Below are 19,121 nucleotides of genomic sequence, written 5' to 3' on the forward strand. Positions count from 1 at the left end.
TGGAGAAAAGTCCATGCTCATTGTCTGTGGCTATGTTCACACAAGAGCAAAGATGAGAAGCTGCAGCAAAGACTACATATTTACTATCTGACCTTTTACAGATAAAACTATTTACCATTTGGCCTTTTACAGAAAAAGTTTACTGATATCTGCTCTATACTACAACTAAGAACCCCTGTTCACCCAAAAATATCCTGAGGGAAAAAAAAAATAAGCTACCAAGAGGGTATTTGCAATAAATATTTCTGACACAGGACACATAAGAAAAACTCCTTTTAAAAAAAATGAGAAACAATTGTTGGTGAGGATGCACACTGTTGGGAAAGCAAACTGGTGCAGCCACTATGTTAAATAGTATAGAGCTTCCTTAAAAAGGTAAAAACGACGGGGTGCCTGGGTGGCGCAGTTGGTTAAGCATCTGACTCGATTTTGGCTCAGGTCATGATCTCAGGGTCATGAGATCCAACTCCATACTGAGCATGGAGCCTGCTTAAGATTCTCTCCTTTCCTCTCTACCCCTCTCCCCCTCACTCTCTGTAAAAAATTAAAAATTAAATAAAAATAAATTTATTTTTTTAAAAAGTTAAAAGTAGAACTACCCTGGGGCACCTGGGTAGCTCAGTCAGTTAAGTGTCCCGACTCTTGATTTCCGCTCAAGTCATAACCTCAAGGTTTGTAAATTTGAGCCAGCATCTGGCTCTGCACTGACAGCATGGAACCTACTTGGGATTCTCGCTCTTTCTCTCTGCCCCTCCCTGGCTTGCACTCACATGCTCTCTCAAATAAATAAACTTGAAAAAAAGAGAGAACTACCCTATGATCCAGTAATTCCACTATTGGGTATTTACCCAAAGAAGACAAAAACACTGAAAGGATGTATGCACCCCTATGTTTACTGCAGCATTACCTACAAAAGCCAAACTATGGAAGCAGCCCAAGTGTCCATCAAAAGATGAACGGATAAAGAATGTTGCCATTTGCAATGACATGGATAGAGATAGAGACTATTATGCTAAGTAAAATAAGTTAGAGAAAAACAAATATATGATTTCACTCATAAGTAGAATTTAAGAAACAAAACAAAGAAGAAAAAAAGGGAGGGAGGGAGAAAGAGAGAGACAAACCAAGAAACAGACTCTTAACTACAGAGAACTGATGGTTACTAGAGAGGTGGGGGGGGGGGGGGGGGGAATGGGTGAAACAGGTGATGGGGATTAAGGTACATTTATAATGATGAGCACTGAGTAATGTATAGAATTGTTGAATCAGTATATTGTACACCTGAAACTAATATAACACTGCATGTTAACTACACTGGAGTTAAAATTTGTTTAAAAATTGAGAAAGGGGCCCCATGGGTGGCTCAGTCAGTTAAGCATCTGACTGCAGCTCAGGTCATAATCTCACGGTTCGTGGGTACAAGCCCCGCATCGGGCTCTGTGCTGACAGCTAAGAACCCAGAGCCTGCTTCAGTTCCTGTGTCTCCCTCTCTCTCTGCCCCTCCCCTGCTCGCACTCTCTCACCATGTCTCAAAAATGAATAAACACTAAAAAAAAATTTTTTTTTAAATTATGAAGATTAATCATACCCACTGTTGACAAGAATACAAAGGAACTGGAACTCTCATGCACTGCCAGGTGGTATGTAAAATGATACAACCACTTGAGAAAACAGTATGGCAGTTACTTCAGAAGTTGAACGCTATCAATTCTATGACCCAAACGTTCTACTCCTAGATTATTTACCTAGGAGAAATGAAAACATGTCCACAAAAAGATGTGAACATTAACAATGATGGCAGCTTTACTTACAATGCTGGAAACAACCCAAATGTCCATTAAACAGTAAAGGGATAAATGAACTGTGATTTGGAGCACCTGGCTGGCTGAGTCAGTTAAGCATCTGACTCCTGATTTCAACTCCGGTCATGATTCTGCAGGCTGTGAGATTGAGTCCCACACTGGGCTCTGCGCTGACAGCATGGAGCCTACTTGGGATTCTCTCTCTCCCCCTCCCCCACTCACGCAATCTTCTCTCAAAAAAAAAAAGGGGAAAATAATACGTACAACACAGATAACGCCCATCTCAAAATCCATTATGATGAGTAAAAGAACCGAGGCAAAAAAAGTGTATTATGTGATTCTACTTATATAAATTTCCTGAATCTGGGGTGCCTCAGTGGCTCAGTCGGTTAAACGTCAGACTCTTGATTTCAGATCAGGTCACAGTCTCACGGTTTGAGCTGCGCATCAGGCTCTGTGCTGACAGCACGGAGCCTGCCTGGGATCCTCTGTCTTCCTATCTCTCTGCCCTTCCCCCACTCATGTGTGTGCTCTCTCAAAAATAAACATTAGGGGCGCCTGGGTGGCGCAGTCGGTTAAGCGTCCGACTTCAGCCAGGTCACGATCTTGCGGTCCGTGAGTTCGAGCCCCGCGTCAGGCTCTGGGCTGATGGCTCGGAGCCTGGAGCCTGTTTCCGATTCTGTGTCTCCCTCTCTCTCTGCCCCTCCCCCATTCATGCTCTGTCTCTCTCTGTCCCAAAAATAAATTAAAAACGTTGAAAAAAAAAAATTAAAAAAAAAAAAAAAAAAAAAAAAAAAAAAAAAACATTAAAAAAAAAAGGTCTTTAAAAACATGTTTTTTGATGAAGCTGTAAATGAATCTGTAGTGTCACTGGTTGCCAGAGGACTGGGTGGAAGATGGCTTACAAGGAAACTTTTGGGGGTGATGGAAATGTTCATTACCTTGAACTCATCATTATTTTAAATATGTGCCATTTATAATACATCAATCAGACATATACCTCAGTAAAGCTAGAGAGATAAACATTATGGGAAAAGAGAGAAAAGGGAAAAAAAAAGTCAAAGGGGGAAAAAAAACAGGTAAAAAATAAACAAAGCATCACCCAGACAAATCAGAAATACAATGCCACTAAACTAAGGTTTCTACTTGTGTATCCACACAGTATGGATGGGACTATAGGCCTGCCATTAATACTGGTCCTATAGTTTTCTGGAGCTGTGGTCAACACCTGGCCCAGCATGTCCTCAGCCTGGCATACAGATCCTGGCTCTAAAAGCCCATACTCTGCAGTCCACTGAGCTCTGACCAGTCATGCCAGATCAGTGGCTCACTGCCCTTGCAGATGAATTACAAGGGTGAGAAGAGAATGGACTAGTTTCAGACTTATCCTTTTATCTACAGTAAATTGTACTATCTACAGGTACACGGTTGAACAGCTCAATTGGACTGTCTCCCTCATGTTTGGCTCAACTTGTTTTTTCATGTTTACAAATACTGCCTCCAAGGCTCACAACACAGAGGAATACTTATGATTCTATTCCTATAAAATTCAAAGACCACCAAGACTACACGATTCTCTTTAGAGATGCATACAAACATGGTGATCCCTATAAAGAAAAGCAAAATTAAAGTAAATCATTGATTGCTCCACAAAGTAAATATCCCACATCATTTCACTTAGTTACTTACATTCCACTTTCATCAGACAGAGGTCTAAGCTACAAACTTAAAGAACTAACTTCCAATACATATAAAACACTTAAGATTTCTTTCTAGTTCCACGTTCCCAACGGTAGTCTCTCCACTCCGAAGTTAATGGAATGGCAGGGTGTAGTTAATGGAATGGCAGGGTGTAGTCAGGTTATAGTTGCAAATGAAATCATTAATTTTTTTAAGAGTAATGGTAAGTTGAAAATTTTGAACATCTCATGAACATATTCAAAATCTTCTGCTACTTGGGGCACCTGTGTGGCTCAGTTGGTTGAGCATCCAACTTTGGCTCAGGTCATGATCTCATGGCTCATGAGTTCAAGCAGCACATCAAGGTTGCTGCTGTCACCGCAGAGCCCACTTAGATCTTCTGTCCCCCCGCCCCCGCCCCTTCCTCACTTGTGCTCTCTCTCTCAAGAATAAGTAAATCTTTAAACAAAAAAAAATCTTCCACTACTTTAGACTCTGATTTGACCTTATAGTAGTCCTCCAAGTCTTAGAGCTTTGTTGTTTTTAAATATAGACCCTTATAATCTATTTTTTAAAAAGCAGATTACAAAACTGGCTCTAACCTATCTTTATCACTATATTATGTATGCACATGCACTGAGCCTTGAAGAGATTATAGAAAAACAAGAATTTTTACTTGTGGTGGAGGTAAGAACACTTTTTTCTTGTTTCAATTCATGCTGTTTGTCTATACAACATATTATTTTTTAAGTAGGCTCCATGCCCAATGTGGGGCTCAAATTCACAACCCCAAGATCAAGACTCACATGTTCTACTAACTGAGCCAGGAAGGTACCCCTGCCTATACAACATATTTTTAGCCTTATAAATCCTTAAATTTTCTCTAAATCCTCTTACATCTCAGTTTAGCATTATATAGGACATACCCTACACTGAGCCAGCTGTTTAATATCTGGTATGACTTAAGACGTTAGTATATAAAGTTCCACTTTGATTAAAAAAAAAAAAAATTAGTCCAAATAGTGAACTCTTACACCAGTACTATTTATTCAGAAAGAAAAAAAGAGAAGAAAAAAAACTTTTAAGGTTAAGTAGCTGACATGTTCCACTAAAACGTTCTTGGCTTCATTGCCTCTCTCATCCACTTTTGCTTGACACCATTACACGTTACATCAATCCCTTTCATTTGGAAAAATGCTAAATGCTAAACACTATTTTAAGAGGAAGAGAAGTACATCTGGTCCCACTGGCACTAAGCCATGAATTATTTTTATTTATGGCTTATGCCTAAAAATACTCTTCCCTAATCTTTAATCTGGAAAAAAATAATGGTTTAGTTCCCAAGAGTTAAACATCCCATAAATAAAGCCTCCTGTAGATACTATTTTTTAAGACCATTCATATAATCATAATGTGAATCACATTATATAAAATACTTCATGTAATGTTATCTATAAATTTTATTCTAAACGATGTTATACTTGATAAAGTGCAATCTCTATGTATTATGTTACAGTGTTTTGTTTTTTTAAGACTATTTACTTATTTTGAGAGAGAGTGTGACGAGGGGAGGAAAAGAGAGACTCCTAAGCAGGCTTTGCACTGTCAGCACAAGCCCAACTCAGGGCTCAAACTCATGAACCGAGAGTGAGATCAGGACCTAAACTGAAATCAAGAGACGCTGAATCGACTGAGCCACCCAAGCACCCCATGTCACACGGTTTTAAATGATAACTTCAAATAGCCCCTGATTTAATAATTCTAATCTGGTTCATAATATACAAGAATAAGAACTAAAATCTCACGTAACTAGAGGTAAAGGAATATGAACCTTTCAAATGATTCAGGAAAAAAATACAGATACACATAAACTAAAAGAGAATGATAAAGCAATTGTAACATGTTAACAATCAGAGGTTCTGAATCAAGGGAAAATGAAAGTTCTTTGTACTATTCTTGCAAAATTTTTACTTTGAAATAATTTTAAATTTACAAAAGTTACCAAAAAAAATTTCATTTAGTCACACAGTTCACAAAATGAAATACACTGATTATCCAGTTGAGTAATTCCCATTAGTAAAAAGTGAGCATATACCTCTAATACCTAAAAATCTATCCATAAATTATATACATGCACTTATACAATGCTAATACATCATGTATATGTAACTTAAATCACACATTAAAATATAAGTATATCAAAAGGATAAAGTTAAAAAGTAAATCAAAACAGAAGGAATGATCTTGCTCTACAACTGCAAATTCAACCAGTACCCAGTACCCAAATCTCTTCTAATTCAACCCCGTAGTCTAAATTCCAGATCTTATTTCCTAGTACCTACAGAATTTCTAAACCCAAGGTGCCTATAGGAGAACCAACCCTAACACAATTAAAACTAAATTGAGTACCTTTCCCTAGAAACCTGCTTTTACTCTGGCTTTCCCCTTAGTACTAAGGGTGTCTGAATGCTTGGTACAGTCACCTTAGTAAATTCTTTCTTTTTCCAGCCCCTATACTGCCCCCACCAAAGTATTACCAAGTTCTGCCCCCTTAAACTCTTTCAATTCCTTTCTGTCCTCTTTAAATCCACTGCTTGCTCTGCAGGTTGTCATTATAGTGGATTATGAGAGCAGATTCTTCATGCAAAACTTTCAAAGCCTCCAATCTCAACAGCTTCCAATCCATTCTTCACACTGAAGCCTGTGGGATTTTCCTAAAACCCAGAATCAACTAAGCCACCTTCCACTCTCTCTCTTGTGTGGTTCCCCGTCACTTTCGAGATAAAGACCACACATCTAGCATAGTAAACTTGGCCTATTAAGACTGATTCTAGCCCACTTCTCTATCTATTGTCCTCAGTTTTAATCTTGAATTATCTGCAACGGTAAAGTACCACATTTTCTCAAGCCTTTATGCTTTTACATGTTGCTATCACTACCTGAAAATTCCATCCTCCAGCATTTCCCTGAAGAACTCATACTCAACTCTCAGGTCTCAAATTCAAATGTCCTTTCCCCTGGAAAACATTACCTGAGATCACCAGGAAAGTCAAAGGCTTTATTCATTCAGCTCACTAGAGTATGAGCCCCCTGAGGACAGACAATACACCACCCTGCTCTTTAAATTCTCACAACTTGGTAAATAACCAAATGCTTCAGACCTACTTGTTGAGTTCTAATCAATGGGGGAAAAGAAGCAATTTTTAATGTCACTGGGGTAACCAGATAATCATAAGAAAAAAAATGGATCCATTGCTCACACTGAATACCAAGACAAATTCTAAACAGATGAGAATTAAGTGTAAAAAATGAAACCATACAAGTACTAGAAGAACACTTGACTAAATTTCTTATCACTACAAGTGAAAGCTTCCTAACTTGATTCAAAAAACACAATTCTATGCTTGGCTGGCTCAGTCAATAGAGCATGTGACTCTTGATCTTAGGATTGTGAGTTCAAGCCCCATACTGAGGGTAGAGATTTCCTCATGTTGGAGGTAGAGATTACTTAAAAACAAAAAACAATTCTTGGGGTGCCTGGGTGGCTCAGTCGGTCAGGTGCCAACTTCAGCTCGGGTCATGATCTCACGGTTCGTGGGTTCGAGCCCCATGTCAGGCTCTATGCTGACAGCTCAGAGCCTGGAGCCTTCTTTGGATTCTGTGTCTCCCTCTCTTTCTGCCTCTGCCTTATGCTCTCTCTCTCTCTCTCTCTCAAAAATAAACGTTAAAAAAAAATTTCTTTTTAAATACCACAATTCTTTTTTTTTAAATTTTTTTTTTTTTTTCCAACGTTTTTTATTTTATTTTTGGGACAGAGAGAGACAGAGCATGAACGGGGGAGGGGCAGAGAGAGAGAGGGAGACACAGAATCGGAAACAGGCTCCAGGCTCCGAGCCATCAGCCCAGCGCCTGACGCGGGGCTCAGAGCCTGACGCGGGGCTCGAACTCACGGACCGTGAGATCGTGACCTGGCTGAAGTCGGACGCTTAACCGACTGCGCCACCCAGGCGCCCCATCCACAATTCTTTATCTGACTAAATAAATGTCTGGAGGGTACCTAGGTGGTTTAATCAGTTAAGCGTCCAACTTCGGCTCAGGTCATGATCTCGTAGTTCGTGAGCTTAAGCCCCGTGTCGGGCTCTGTGCTCACAGCTCAGAGCCTGGAGCCTGCTTTGAGTTCTGAGTTCTGTTTCTTCCTCTCTCTCCCCCTCCCTAGCTCATGCTCGGTCTCTCTCTCTCAAAAATAAACATTAAAAAATATAAATAAATAAATAAATAAATAAATAAATAAATAAAATGTCTGGATAACAAAAATATGATAAGCAAACTAAATACATTTACTGAAAGACCAGTAAAAAAACATACACTATCTCCTATTTTCAATTATACCTGAGATATCAATGGGCTGTTAAAACAGAAAGTTTAATACGGCGCCTGGGTAGCTCAGTAGGTTAAGCATCAGACTCCAGCTCAGGTCATGATCTCATAGTTTATGAGTTCAAGCCCACATCGGGCTCTGTACTGAAGTGCAGAGCCCGCTTCAGATCCTGTCTCCCTCTCCCTGCCCCTCTCCTGCTTGAGTGCACGTTCTCTCTCTCTCAAAAATAAATCAAGTATCAAACTTGTCTATAAATTCAAATGTTAAGGAAAGAACAAAACCGGGGCTCCGGCTGACTCAGTCAGTAGAGCATGTGATTCATGATCTCTGAAATCATGAGTTCAAGCCCCATACTTGGTTAAAGATTATTAAAAATAAACTATTAAAAATAAACATAAAAAAATGAAAGAACAAAACCTACATATTTCAAAAGGAAAAAAAGCATAACTGAGACCAAACTATCAAAGTATCAATTGCAAGGACAACAGAATTAAATTTTCACACAAGCTCAGAAGAGTCTTGGCTACAGAAGATAAAAATTCCACAAAAAAGTATCCTAGCCACAAGAACTGAATTAAAGAATGGAAAAGACTTGGTATAGTAGAGACTACAAGGAAAACTACAACATACTAAAATGTTAAGTCTATAAATACTTGTTATGATGTTTAATGCAAATATTAAATGACTCCTGAAAGAGAAGTTTCCCACAGTTAAAAAACGGTAATATTCTATAGGTAAAATTCTGTTGAGGCTCTTTTTTTGTTGTTATTTCTGTTGGACAGTAGCAGTAAAGGAAAGAGCTGTAGACAGTACTTCGTACAGAAACCACTGATTCCCCAGTGTTATTGTAAGTTGATGTACTTACTGGAAGTTTGGTGAAGGCCGGGTTGGTGACATGCTTCCCAAAGGCATCTTCCTGGAATTGGAGAAGCTGTACCACTAGCCCAGCCAGAGTTTTGTTGGTAGGAGCATCTGCGTGAACATACTGCAAGATAAAGACAGGAACTCAAAATCTAGGACAATCGTGTGGAAGAGAATGTTCCCTTACTTCCTATTACATACTAAACACTGACAAGGTGACAGATTTGCAGAGGTCTGAACCATGCTCTCTGCTGTAAAGGAGCTTACAAAAAACAAATACTGAGGGCGGTGAGGAGAAATAACTTTGTCTCTTTAGTTAACAGGTTTCAGAATGAGAGAAACCATGTCCTAGAAATGAATCCAAGTCACCTCGTGCGCACCTAGACCTAAAGTAGATGGTGAGATCCAAAACCGCAAACTTGAGCCTGACAGTCACTGTAGTGAGATGAGACCTACTAGCAAATGTATTTTGTTATGTGAGATGAATATAAATAACTTCTGACGAGAGAGTAGACTGTACTGTTTTTAAAACAGACCCACAAATTTGACACTCTTCTCATTAAGAAGCAGGGTGTATACAGGGATGCCTGGGTGGGTCAGTCGGTTAAGTGTCTGACTTCATGCAGCTCAGGTCATGATCTTGTGGTCTGTCGGTTCGAGCCCTACATCAGGCTGTGTCTGATAGCTCAGAGCCTGGAGCCTGCTTCAGATTCTGTGTCTCCCTCCCTCTCTCTCTCTCAAAAATAAACAAACATTAAAAAAAAAATTAAGAAAAAAAAAAAGAAGTAGGGTGTATGCCCTCTTTTGCTGAATCAAGACCAACCTTAATGATGAACTTGGAACCGTTAGAATGCAATAGGGGGAAAAAAGTGATATTGTGAACCTCTGAGGATAAGTCAAAAAAGGTTCTATAGCTTCCATGTAGTTTTTTGGGGCAAGTCACCTTTGGAGCCCTGAACTACCATGAAGTCCAACTACCTAAAGGTCATCATACTTTGAGGAAGCACAGGCTACATAGAGAAGCCACTTGGATATGCTATGGTCAGAAGCCCCAGCTGATATTCCAGAAAACTGATGGAACCACCACCAGACACATGAGTAAAAATGGTTCCACATGATTCTGCCCCCAGCTGTCAAGTCATCCCCAATCATCAAATCTATCCAGTCGAAGCCCTAGACATCACTGAGCAGAGACAACTATCCCCACTGCACCCTGACACACAGAAACTTCTAAATTCCTGACACACAGAAACTCTAAGCATAATAAAATGGTTATTGCATGGCAAGAAGTTTTGAATATAATAAAATGGTTAGTTTTATGCATTAAAAAATATATGTATGTAAACCTAAAAATGGTTAGGATGGTAAATTCTGTTGTTTTTTACAACAAAAAGCATTTTTTTAAACAAGCACATGTGAAAACTTATCCACATGGCTGTCGACAATGTTCAAAGGTCAAACTAGTGGAAGACAGCAAGATAGTTCCACAGCAAGGAAAGATAACGGGCAACATGACAGGAAAAGCATAAATCAGCAAGCTAAATTAAATATAAAAGTTTAATTAGGTATTGAATGTTCAATATCACTTTGAAAAGCCAATACATTCAGTAATTTTTGTTAAACCTCCAATTTTGAGCAGGAAAAAACATTTATACCTCCTTGAAATTGAAAAGATAACAAATTTTTTTTCCTGGAACAAACCTCTTTCCCAGTATCATCCAACATTTCAAGATTAATGAGGTAAGTTTCTATTACAACAAATAATTTTTAAGTGATTTATGTATGGCAAAATGGTATCAGCGGCAGTCTACTGTTACTAGATTGAACGGCTCTCAATTTGTACTACAGCCAAGCAAAGATAAAGCATGATATAAAAAGGCAATTCTTAAAGCTTAGTATCCTCCCACATTTTTATCTATTCAGGTGCATTAGCTTTCCACTCTAAATCAAACAACCAGCATGCAGTTCACTTTGCTAAGACTGATATTTTGTTGACATGCTTTATATTACATGACCAAAGGTTGGTAAAATCTAGCCCACTGCCTGTTTCTCTGTAGCCCACAAGCTAAGAACAGTTTTTACATTTTTAAATGGTTGGAAACAAATTTTTTCTTTAGGGTGGTAATCTTTTATTTTTGATTTTGATTTTTTTTTTTGTAATTTACACCCAAGTTAGTTAGCATATAGTGCAACAAAGATTTCAGTAGATTCCTTAATGCCCCTTACCCATTTAGCCCATCCCCCATCCCACAACCCCTCCAGCAACCCTGTTTGTTCTCCATTATTTAAGAGTCTCTTATGTTTTTGTCCCCCTCCCTGGTTTTATATTATTTTTGCTTCCCTTCTCTTATGTTCATCTGTTTTGTATCTTAAAGTCCTCATATGAGTGAAGTCATATATTTGTCTTTCTCTAATTTCACTTAGCATAATACCCTCTAGTTCCATCCACGTAGTTGCAAATGCAAGATTTAATTCTTTTTGATTGCTGAGTAATACTCCATTGTGTGTGTGTGTGTGTGTGTGTGTGTGTGTGTGTGTGTGTGTACCACATCTTTATCCGTTCATCCATTGATGGACATTTGGGCTCTTTCCATACTTTGGCTATTGGTGATAGTGCTGCTATAAACATTGAGGTTCATGTGCCCCTTCAAAACAGCACACCTGTATCCCTTGGATAAATACCTAGTAGTGCAATTGCTGGGTTGTAGAATAGTTCTATTTTTAATTTTTTGAAAAACCTGGCTGGAAAGAAATTTTAAAGAATAATATTTCTGACACATTAATATTAGATGAAATTCAAATTTCACTGTCCATAAGTAAAGTTTTATCCAAACACAGCACACTCATTCATTACACACTGTCTATGGCTGCTTTCATGTAACAGCAGAGTCGAGCAGTTGCAACTGAGATGACATGACCTGCAAACCCTAAAATATTTACTCTCCTGCCCTTAATAGAAAAATTCTGCCTATTCCTGTTCTAGACAACTCCTCTGTCATCCTTATAAAAAGTTTTCTTTTCTAGGGGCGCCTGGGCAGCTCAGTCAGTTAAGTGTCTGACTTCGGCTCAGGTTGTGATCTCACGGTTTGTGAGTTGGAGCCCCAGTCAGGCTCTGTGCTAACAGCTCAGAGCCTGGAGCCTGCTTCGGATTCTGTGTCGTCTTCTCTCTCTGCCCCTCTTCTGCTCACATTCTGTCTTTTTCTCTCTCCCAAAAATAAACATGTAAAAAATTTTTTTAAGTTTTCTATGAAATGTATTCTGTCAAAACACATTTCCAGGGGCGCCTGGGTGGCGCCGTCGGTTAAGCGTCCGACTTCAGCCAGGTCACGATCTCGCGGTCCGTGAGTTCGAGCCCCGCGTCAGGCTCTGGGCTGATGGCTCGGAGCCTGGAACCTGTTTCCGATTCTGTGTCTCCCTCTCTCTCTGCCCCTCCCCCGTTCATGCTCTGTCTCTCTCTGTCCCAAAAATGAATAAAAAAACGTTGAAAAAAAAAAAAATTAAAAAAAAAAACACATTTCCATAAGGCCACAACGTAGAACACCAGTCAAAAAAATGTTAACAAGTTTCATACCATTAAGCACATAAGATGTCAACTCTGTTGATCTAAAATATTTTCAAATTTTAAAGCATTCTTTTTTTTTTTTTTTTTTTTTTTTTTTAACGTTTTATTTATTTTTGAGACAGAGAGAGACAGAGCATGAACGGGGGTGGGGCAGAGAGAGAGGGAGACACAGAATCGGAAGCAGGCTCCAGGCTCCAAGCCATCAGCCCAGAGCCCGACGCGGGGCTCGAACTCACGGACCGCGAGATCATGACCTGAGCTGAAGTCGGCCACTCAACCGACTGAGCCACCCAGGCGCCCCTAAAATATTTTCAAATTTTAGACCTACTCAGAGTTTCCAATTCAATAGGTAAGGCCAAGAATTTGCATTTCTAACAACTTCCAGGTGACACAACTAGACTGGGAACCTACTTTAAGAACCACTAAACTTTTGGGGCACATGGGTGGCTCAGTAAGTTAAGCATCTGATTCTTGATTTCAGCTCAGCTCATGATCTCATAATTCGTGGGTTTGAGCCCTAAGTCTGTGTTGATAGTGCAAAGCCTGCTTGGGATTCTCTCTCTCTGCCCCTCCCAGACTCATGCTCTTTCTCTCTCTCTCTCTCTCTCTCAAAATCAATATACATTTTTTTAAAGTAGTGTTTAAGGGGCACCTGGGTGGCTCAGTCGGTTAAGCGTCTGACTATGGCTCAGGTCATGATTTCATGGGTCCTGAGTTCGAGCCCCACCTTGGACTCTATGCTGACAGCTCAGAGCCTAGAGCCTGCTTTGTGTGTCTCCCCCTCCCTCTGGTCCTCCCCCACTTGAGTTCTGTCTCTCTGTCTCTCAAAAATAAACATTAAAAAAAAAATTTTTAAACATCATGTCTAAAAAAGAACCACTAAACTTTTTATTTCATTTTTTTTTTATGTAGGCTTCACACCTAGCAAAGAGCCCAATGAGGGGCTTGAACTCAACGACCAGGAGATCAAGACCTGAGCTGAGATCAACAGTTGGATACATAACCGACTGAGCCACCCAGGTACCCTAAGGACCCCTAAACTTTTTAAAAAATCTGTTTCAGATATTACTATGTCTTAAAGAATACAGTTTATTATAACTCAAAAGTTAAAACACATTTATACAATTTTTAAATGTTAAAAACTACTACAATTTCTGTTTCCTATAATATTGCCAATTCCTACAAAAACTATCAAGTTTACATTTTTTTTTAAATTTTTTTTTTAATGTTTATTTTTGAGACAGAGAGAGACAGAGCATGAATGGGGGAGGGGCAGAGAGAGAGGGGGACACAGAATCGGAAGCAGGCTCCAGGCTCTGAGCCTGTCAGCCCAGAGCCTGACGCGGGGCTCGAACTCACGGACTGCGAGATCGTGACCTGAGCCGAAGTCGGACGCTCAACCGACTGAGCCACCCAGGCGCCCCTATCAAGTTTACATTTTTTAAGAACCATACACTTTCGGGGCGCCTGGGTGGCTCAGTCGGTTGAGCGTCCGACTTCGGCTCAGGTCACGATCTCGCAGTCCGTGAGTTCGAGCCCCGCGTCAGGCTCTGTGCTGACTACTCAGGGCCTGGAGCCTGTTTCCGATTCTGTGTCTCCCTCTCTCTCTGACCCTCCCCCGTTCATGCTCTGTCTCTCTCTGTCTCAAAAATAAATAAACGTTAAAAAAAAAAAATTAAGAACCATACTTTCAAATGAAAATTCAGTATCAGGTTTTTTCCGATTTATTCAACATAGTAAATCTTTCAACAAATAATATTCAATTGGTAAGTAATTTGTAACACTCACATTATCTTTTTTTTTTTTTTTAAATCTATTTTGAGAGAGAGAGCAAGCAGGGTAGGGATAGAGACAGAAGGGAGAGAGAGAATCCCAAACAGCCTCCGTACTGTCAGTGCAGAGCCTGATGTGAGGCTCGAACTCACATACTGTGAGATCAATACCTGAGGTAAAATCAAGAGTCAGACGCTTAACCAACTGAGCCACCCAGGCACCCCTCAAATTATCTTAATAGACTCTTCAAATGTATCCTACAGAACTGACAAAATATGGAATATATATCCACAAGGTAACTTTATTATCTTTAATAAATATAGGTTTCTCAAAGGACTCATACAATGTACTGCAGTTTTTTTGCACATCGTAAAGCATGAAAGACTAATAAGCCTAACTTTTTTATCTTTCAGATACCTGCAGATCACTGAACAATGCCAAATCCTGAAACTGAAAAAGACACCATCTTACAGGAAGGTTGTCAGCAAAAACCAAATCAACCCTTCAGGCAAAAACTAAACTTAGTAACTGTTACATACATAGATTCATATACATTCTAAATTACACTATTATGCATGTTTCATTTGATATACTGTCATTCAGAATACAAAAAACATGTAAAAGTTTCATATGGACAACCTTATAGTTTCAGAATAAAGATGGCCAAGTTCAAAATCCATTCAGTATTATTTAGCTATTTTAAAATCCAATTTTTAAATTACAAAATATTTAACCTTGGTTAGAAACTTTTTTTTCCGGGGCAATGGGTGGCTCAGTTGGTTAAGCATCCGACTCTTGATTTCAGCTCAGGTCATGATATCATAGTCACCAGATCAAGTTCACATCGGGTTCCATGCTGAGTGTGGAGCCTATTTGAGATTCTCTCCCTTTCTCTGTGCCCATCTCCCCAACTCGCACTTGCACTCTCTCCCTCCCTCAAAAAGAAAAAAAGAAATTAGAAACATAACATTTTTAATTCATAAATAAACTGCTACATCAATGCATTAGTGTAAACCATACCTCACACCCACTGAAAATGCAGCCAATGTAGGACTATAATGTCTTATTTGTTTTTTAAGTAGGCTCCACACCCAATGTGGGCCTTGAACTCACGACCTTGAGGTTAAGAGTCACATGCTCTGAGTCAGCCAGATACCACTAAAGTTTTTAAAACAACTTTTAAACGTTTAAAATTAACATTCTATTTAACCAGTAAGAATGAAGCAAGATTACCATGGGATGTACACAAAAATATCATTATCACCTCAAATTTACATAATCCCATCTTCAATTACTATCTCATTTGAATCAAACAACAGTCTTATGGGAGTTAGTCTTACTCCCAATCTACAAATGGAAAATTAAAACAGGAATCAAGTCATCTGCTCAAGGACACCACCAATTAGCAGCCAAGAGTACTGAACTCACAACTTCCAAAGTGTAATGCTCTTCACATCCCATACTGCTATAATAGAACTCATTTCAAAAGCTTTCAAAAATATCACCTAAAACATAAAAGGTTCTTGGGGCACCTGGGTGGCCCAGTCAGGTAAGTGTCCTACTTCGGCTCACGTCATGATCTCACAATGTGTCAGTCCAAGCACGCATCAGGCTCTGTACTGATGGCTCAAGAGCCTAAAGCCTGCTTTGGATTCTGTGTCTCCCTCTCTCTCTCTGCCCCTCCCCTGCTCATGCTCTATCTTTTTCACTCTCAAAAATAAATAAACAAAAAAATTTTTTTAACATAAAAGCCTCTTGACAGCTTTTAAAACACTGAATCCTGATTAACAAAAATGACTATAGACTATTTCAGTCATAATCATTTTATCTTTTGAATAGTATGGAGGTTTCTCAAAAAGTTAAAAACAGAACTACCCTACAACCCAGCAATTGCACTACTAGTATTTATCCAAAGGATACAAAAATGCTGATTTGAAGGAAGGGGCACATGCGCCCCAATGTTTATAGCAGTGCTATCAACAATACCCAAATTATGGAAAGAGCCCAAATGTCCATCAACTGATGAATGGATAAAGATGTGGTATATATACACAATGGAATCTTACTGGGCAATCAAGAAGAATGGAACCCTGCCATCTGCAACAACATGGATGGAACTAGAGGATATTATGCAAAGCAAAATAAATCAGTCAGAGAAAGACAAATATTATTTCACTCATATGTGTAATTTAAGAAACAAAACAGGGGCGCCTGGGTGGCTCAGTTGGTTAAGCATCTGACTTCAGCTCAGGTCATAATATCATGGTTCATGAGTTTGAGCCCCACATCAGGCTCTGTGCTGACAGCTCAGAGCCTGGAGTCTGCTTTGAATTCTGTGTTTCCCTCTCTCTCTGGCCCTCTACTGCTCATGCTCTCTCTCAAAAATAAACAAACATTAAAAAAAATAAAAAAAACAAACATGAACACAGTGGAAGGGAAGGAAAAATAAGATAAAAACAGCGAGGCAAACCATAAGAGACTCTTTAAATACAGAGAACAAACAAGGTGGATGGGGAGATGGGCTAAATGGGTGATGGACATTAAGGAGGGCACTTGTTGAGATGACCACTGGGTATTGTACATAAGTGATGAATCACTGAATTCTATTCCTGAAACCAATACTACACCATATGTTAACTAACTTGAATTTAAATAATAATTTTTTTTATCTTTTGATCAAAAAAAAGTTCAACAGCATGTTTTACTTAAGACAACCAAAGACTTTTAGTCTGAAGTGTTTTGATTAAGAATGGCAAGATCTAAGTTTAGAAAATTGCATCAATGCATCTGTTTATGTTACCTATAACATTGAGTATCCAAAGTTCAACTTGTCTCTGAACAATCCTATTGCAGCCAAGGTCCCATAAAACAAACAAAAAACTGTCTTTAACTGTTAAATACTTTATGTAAAGAGTACTGAAATGCATTCCTTAGGCAATCTGGTCTGTTTTAGTGATCACCCTTAGATTTAAATCATCCTGAAATCATCCTGACATCTTAAATCTTATTTTAAGGAATAAGCCAAACCAGGAAGAAACTTACCTGGGATCTTAATGGTTTACAGATATACTTCACCTTCAAGGTATCTGACTTGGATCAATTTAAGATCAGTGAGGTGTTATCATTTGAAAACCACTCAGAAACTATACTCAGAAATACAGCTCTCATCTTCATCAAAGTTAGAATGAAAGACATGTACCCAATAATAGAAAGAAGGCAGCTCAGGCAGGAGATGAACAAGCTTCTACATTGCAGCTGGGACTTAAAATGCAACCTCAGGGCACCTAGGTGGCTCAGTTGGTTAAGCATCTGACTCTTGCTTTCAACTCTGATATGATCCCAGGGTCATGAGATTAAACGCCATGTGGGGCTCTGTGCTGAGCATGGAGCCTACTTGAGATTCCGCCCCCCCCCCCAGCCCCTCTCCCCCGCTCCCTAAATAATAAAAATAAAATAAAAATGCAGGGCACCTGGGTGGCTCAGTCAGTTGAGCGTGTGACTTCGGCTCAGGTCATGATCTCAGGGTTCATGAGTTCAAGCACCACGTTGGGCTCTGTGCTGAGAGCTCAGAGCCTGGAGCCTGCTTCAGATTCTGTGTCTCCCTCTCTTTCTGCCCCAATTTCAAGCCAATAGGTAACCACCCTATGCTTCCCTCCAGGAGTCACCTCCTCTGGACTTCTTTGGCCTAGCTGAAGCTCATTCCAGTGAAAAAATACTCACTCTCCTTTGTGTGCTGCTGAGCCAAATTTATCAACAAAGCTTAAACAAATAGGTTCCTAGTTAATCTGTTCATTCATACACTGAACAAACATGGACAGAGCACTTACTAAGGACACACAGAAAATAAAAATACAAGTTTTCTTTCAATTTGAAACCACGTGAGTTTTACAAGTAGGTGTCTATGCCTACCTTTACCACTACATTTTCCGCTACGTTCCACTAAGTTCTTTGATGAGAGGCATTAAGTATGGAAAAAAAAAAAAAAAAAAAAAAAAAAAAAAAAAAAATGGGGGATTTACAGCCAGGGAAGACCTTCATTGAATTCTAAATCTGCCATTCCTACTTGTAATCTTGAGAAGTCACTTAAATCTGGAGCTGTGGGTTCCGTTCATGTATAAAATTAAATAAATATCTATTACTTAAGACTGTTGTAAGAATTTCAGTGAGTTACGGTTTAAGTGCCCAGATATGATTAGATGCCAAGTTGTCAGCAGAATGCATGGATAAACTTATCAATATAAATGGGACTACCAATGTCATGTTTATTTCATAGTTGCTGATATGTATGAATCTGAAAATGCAGTATTAAGTGCTACAGAAAAGTTTAGTTAAAACCCAACAATGTGTACACCAAGTAGAGATATATAGGGTGTTCTGGCTAATACTTTCACCACTCCAAACACCACTCTCTGAGGCTGACAGGATTCTGGCTGTCAGGTCTAAGGAATATACAATTCTGAATTGGAGGGGACCCAGGGAATATACTCTGGCCTTATGAAACCCTGAGAATATTCACCCAATGGCCTCAATACTCTAAGACAAATCCTTGAGCCAGCCTCATAACCACTTCCTCGCCCACCAAACACAACCAAGCCTTCAGATGCTCTCTTAGAACTGGGCCCAAACAGATGCACACAAAGTTTGGAGGTAGAAATGACTATTTCTCTTTTTCCTTTCTCTTCCTTGATATCCAAAGGAATATTCCTCATATTTCTGCTAAAACTACATTGATAAACTTGGGGCACCTGGGTGGCTCAGTCGGTTAAGCTGTCAACTTTGGCTCAGGTGATGATCTCGTGGTCCGTCAGTTCAAGCCCCGCGTTGGGCTCTGTGCTGACAGCTCAGGGCCTGGAGCCTGCTTCGGATTCTGTGTCTCCCTCTCTCTCTGACCCTCTCCCACTAATGCGCGCGTGCACGCGCTCTCTCTCTCAAAAATAAACATAAAAAAATTTTTTAAACTACATTGATAAACTAATATGTCAATTATACCTCAATAAAGATACCCAAATAGGGGAGGGGCAAGGCTACATTAAGATACACTGAATTTAAAACCCAAAGCATTGGC

General features: G+C 39.4%; 1 protein-coding gene across 4 annotated transcripts in view; it reads right to left on the minus strand.

Annotated features, from left to right (window-relative positions):
- Positions 1–19,121, minus strand: part of SMARCC1 (SWI/SNF related BAF chromatin remodeling complex subunit C1) — a 173,046-nt gene that overhangs the window by 152,112 nt on the left and 1,813 nt on the right. For 3 of the 4 annotated variants that reach the window (XM_078443122.2, XM_078443121.2, XM_078443123.2), the window contains exon 2: positions 8,726–8,845. In XM_078443122.2, the coding sequence (XP_078299248.1) occupies positions 8,726–8,845 (120 nt within the window). Of the gene's footprint in view, positions 1–8,725; positions 8,846–14,790; positions 14,933–19,121 lie in introns of those variants that run through there. The other variant, XM_078443124.2, reaches the window with a different exon arrangement.

This window comes from Panthera onca, chromosome A2 (assembly GCF_046562875.1).
Source record: "Panthera onca isolate mPanOnc1 chromosome A2, mPanOnc1 haplotype 2, whole genome shotgun sequence".
NCBI lineage: Eukaryota > Metazoa > Chordata > Mammalia > Carnivora > Felidae > Panthera > Panthera onca.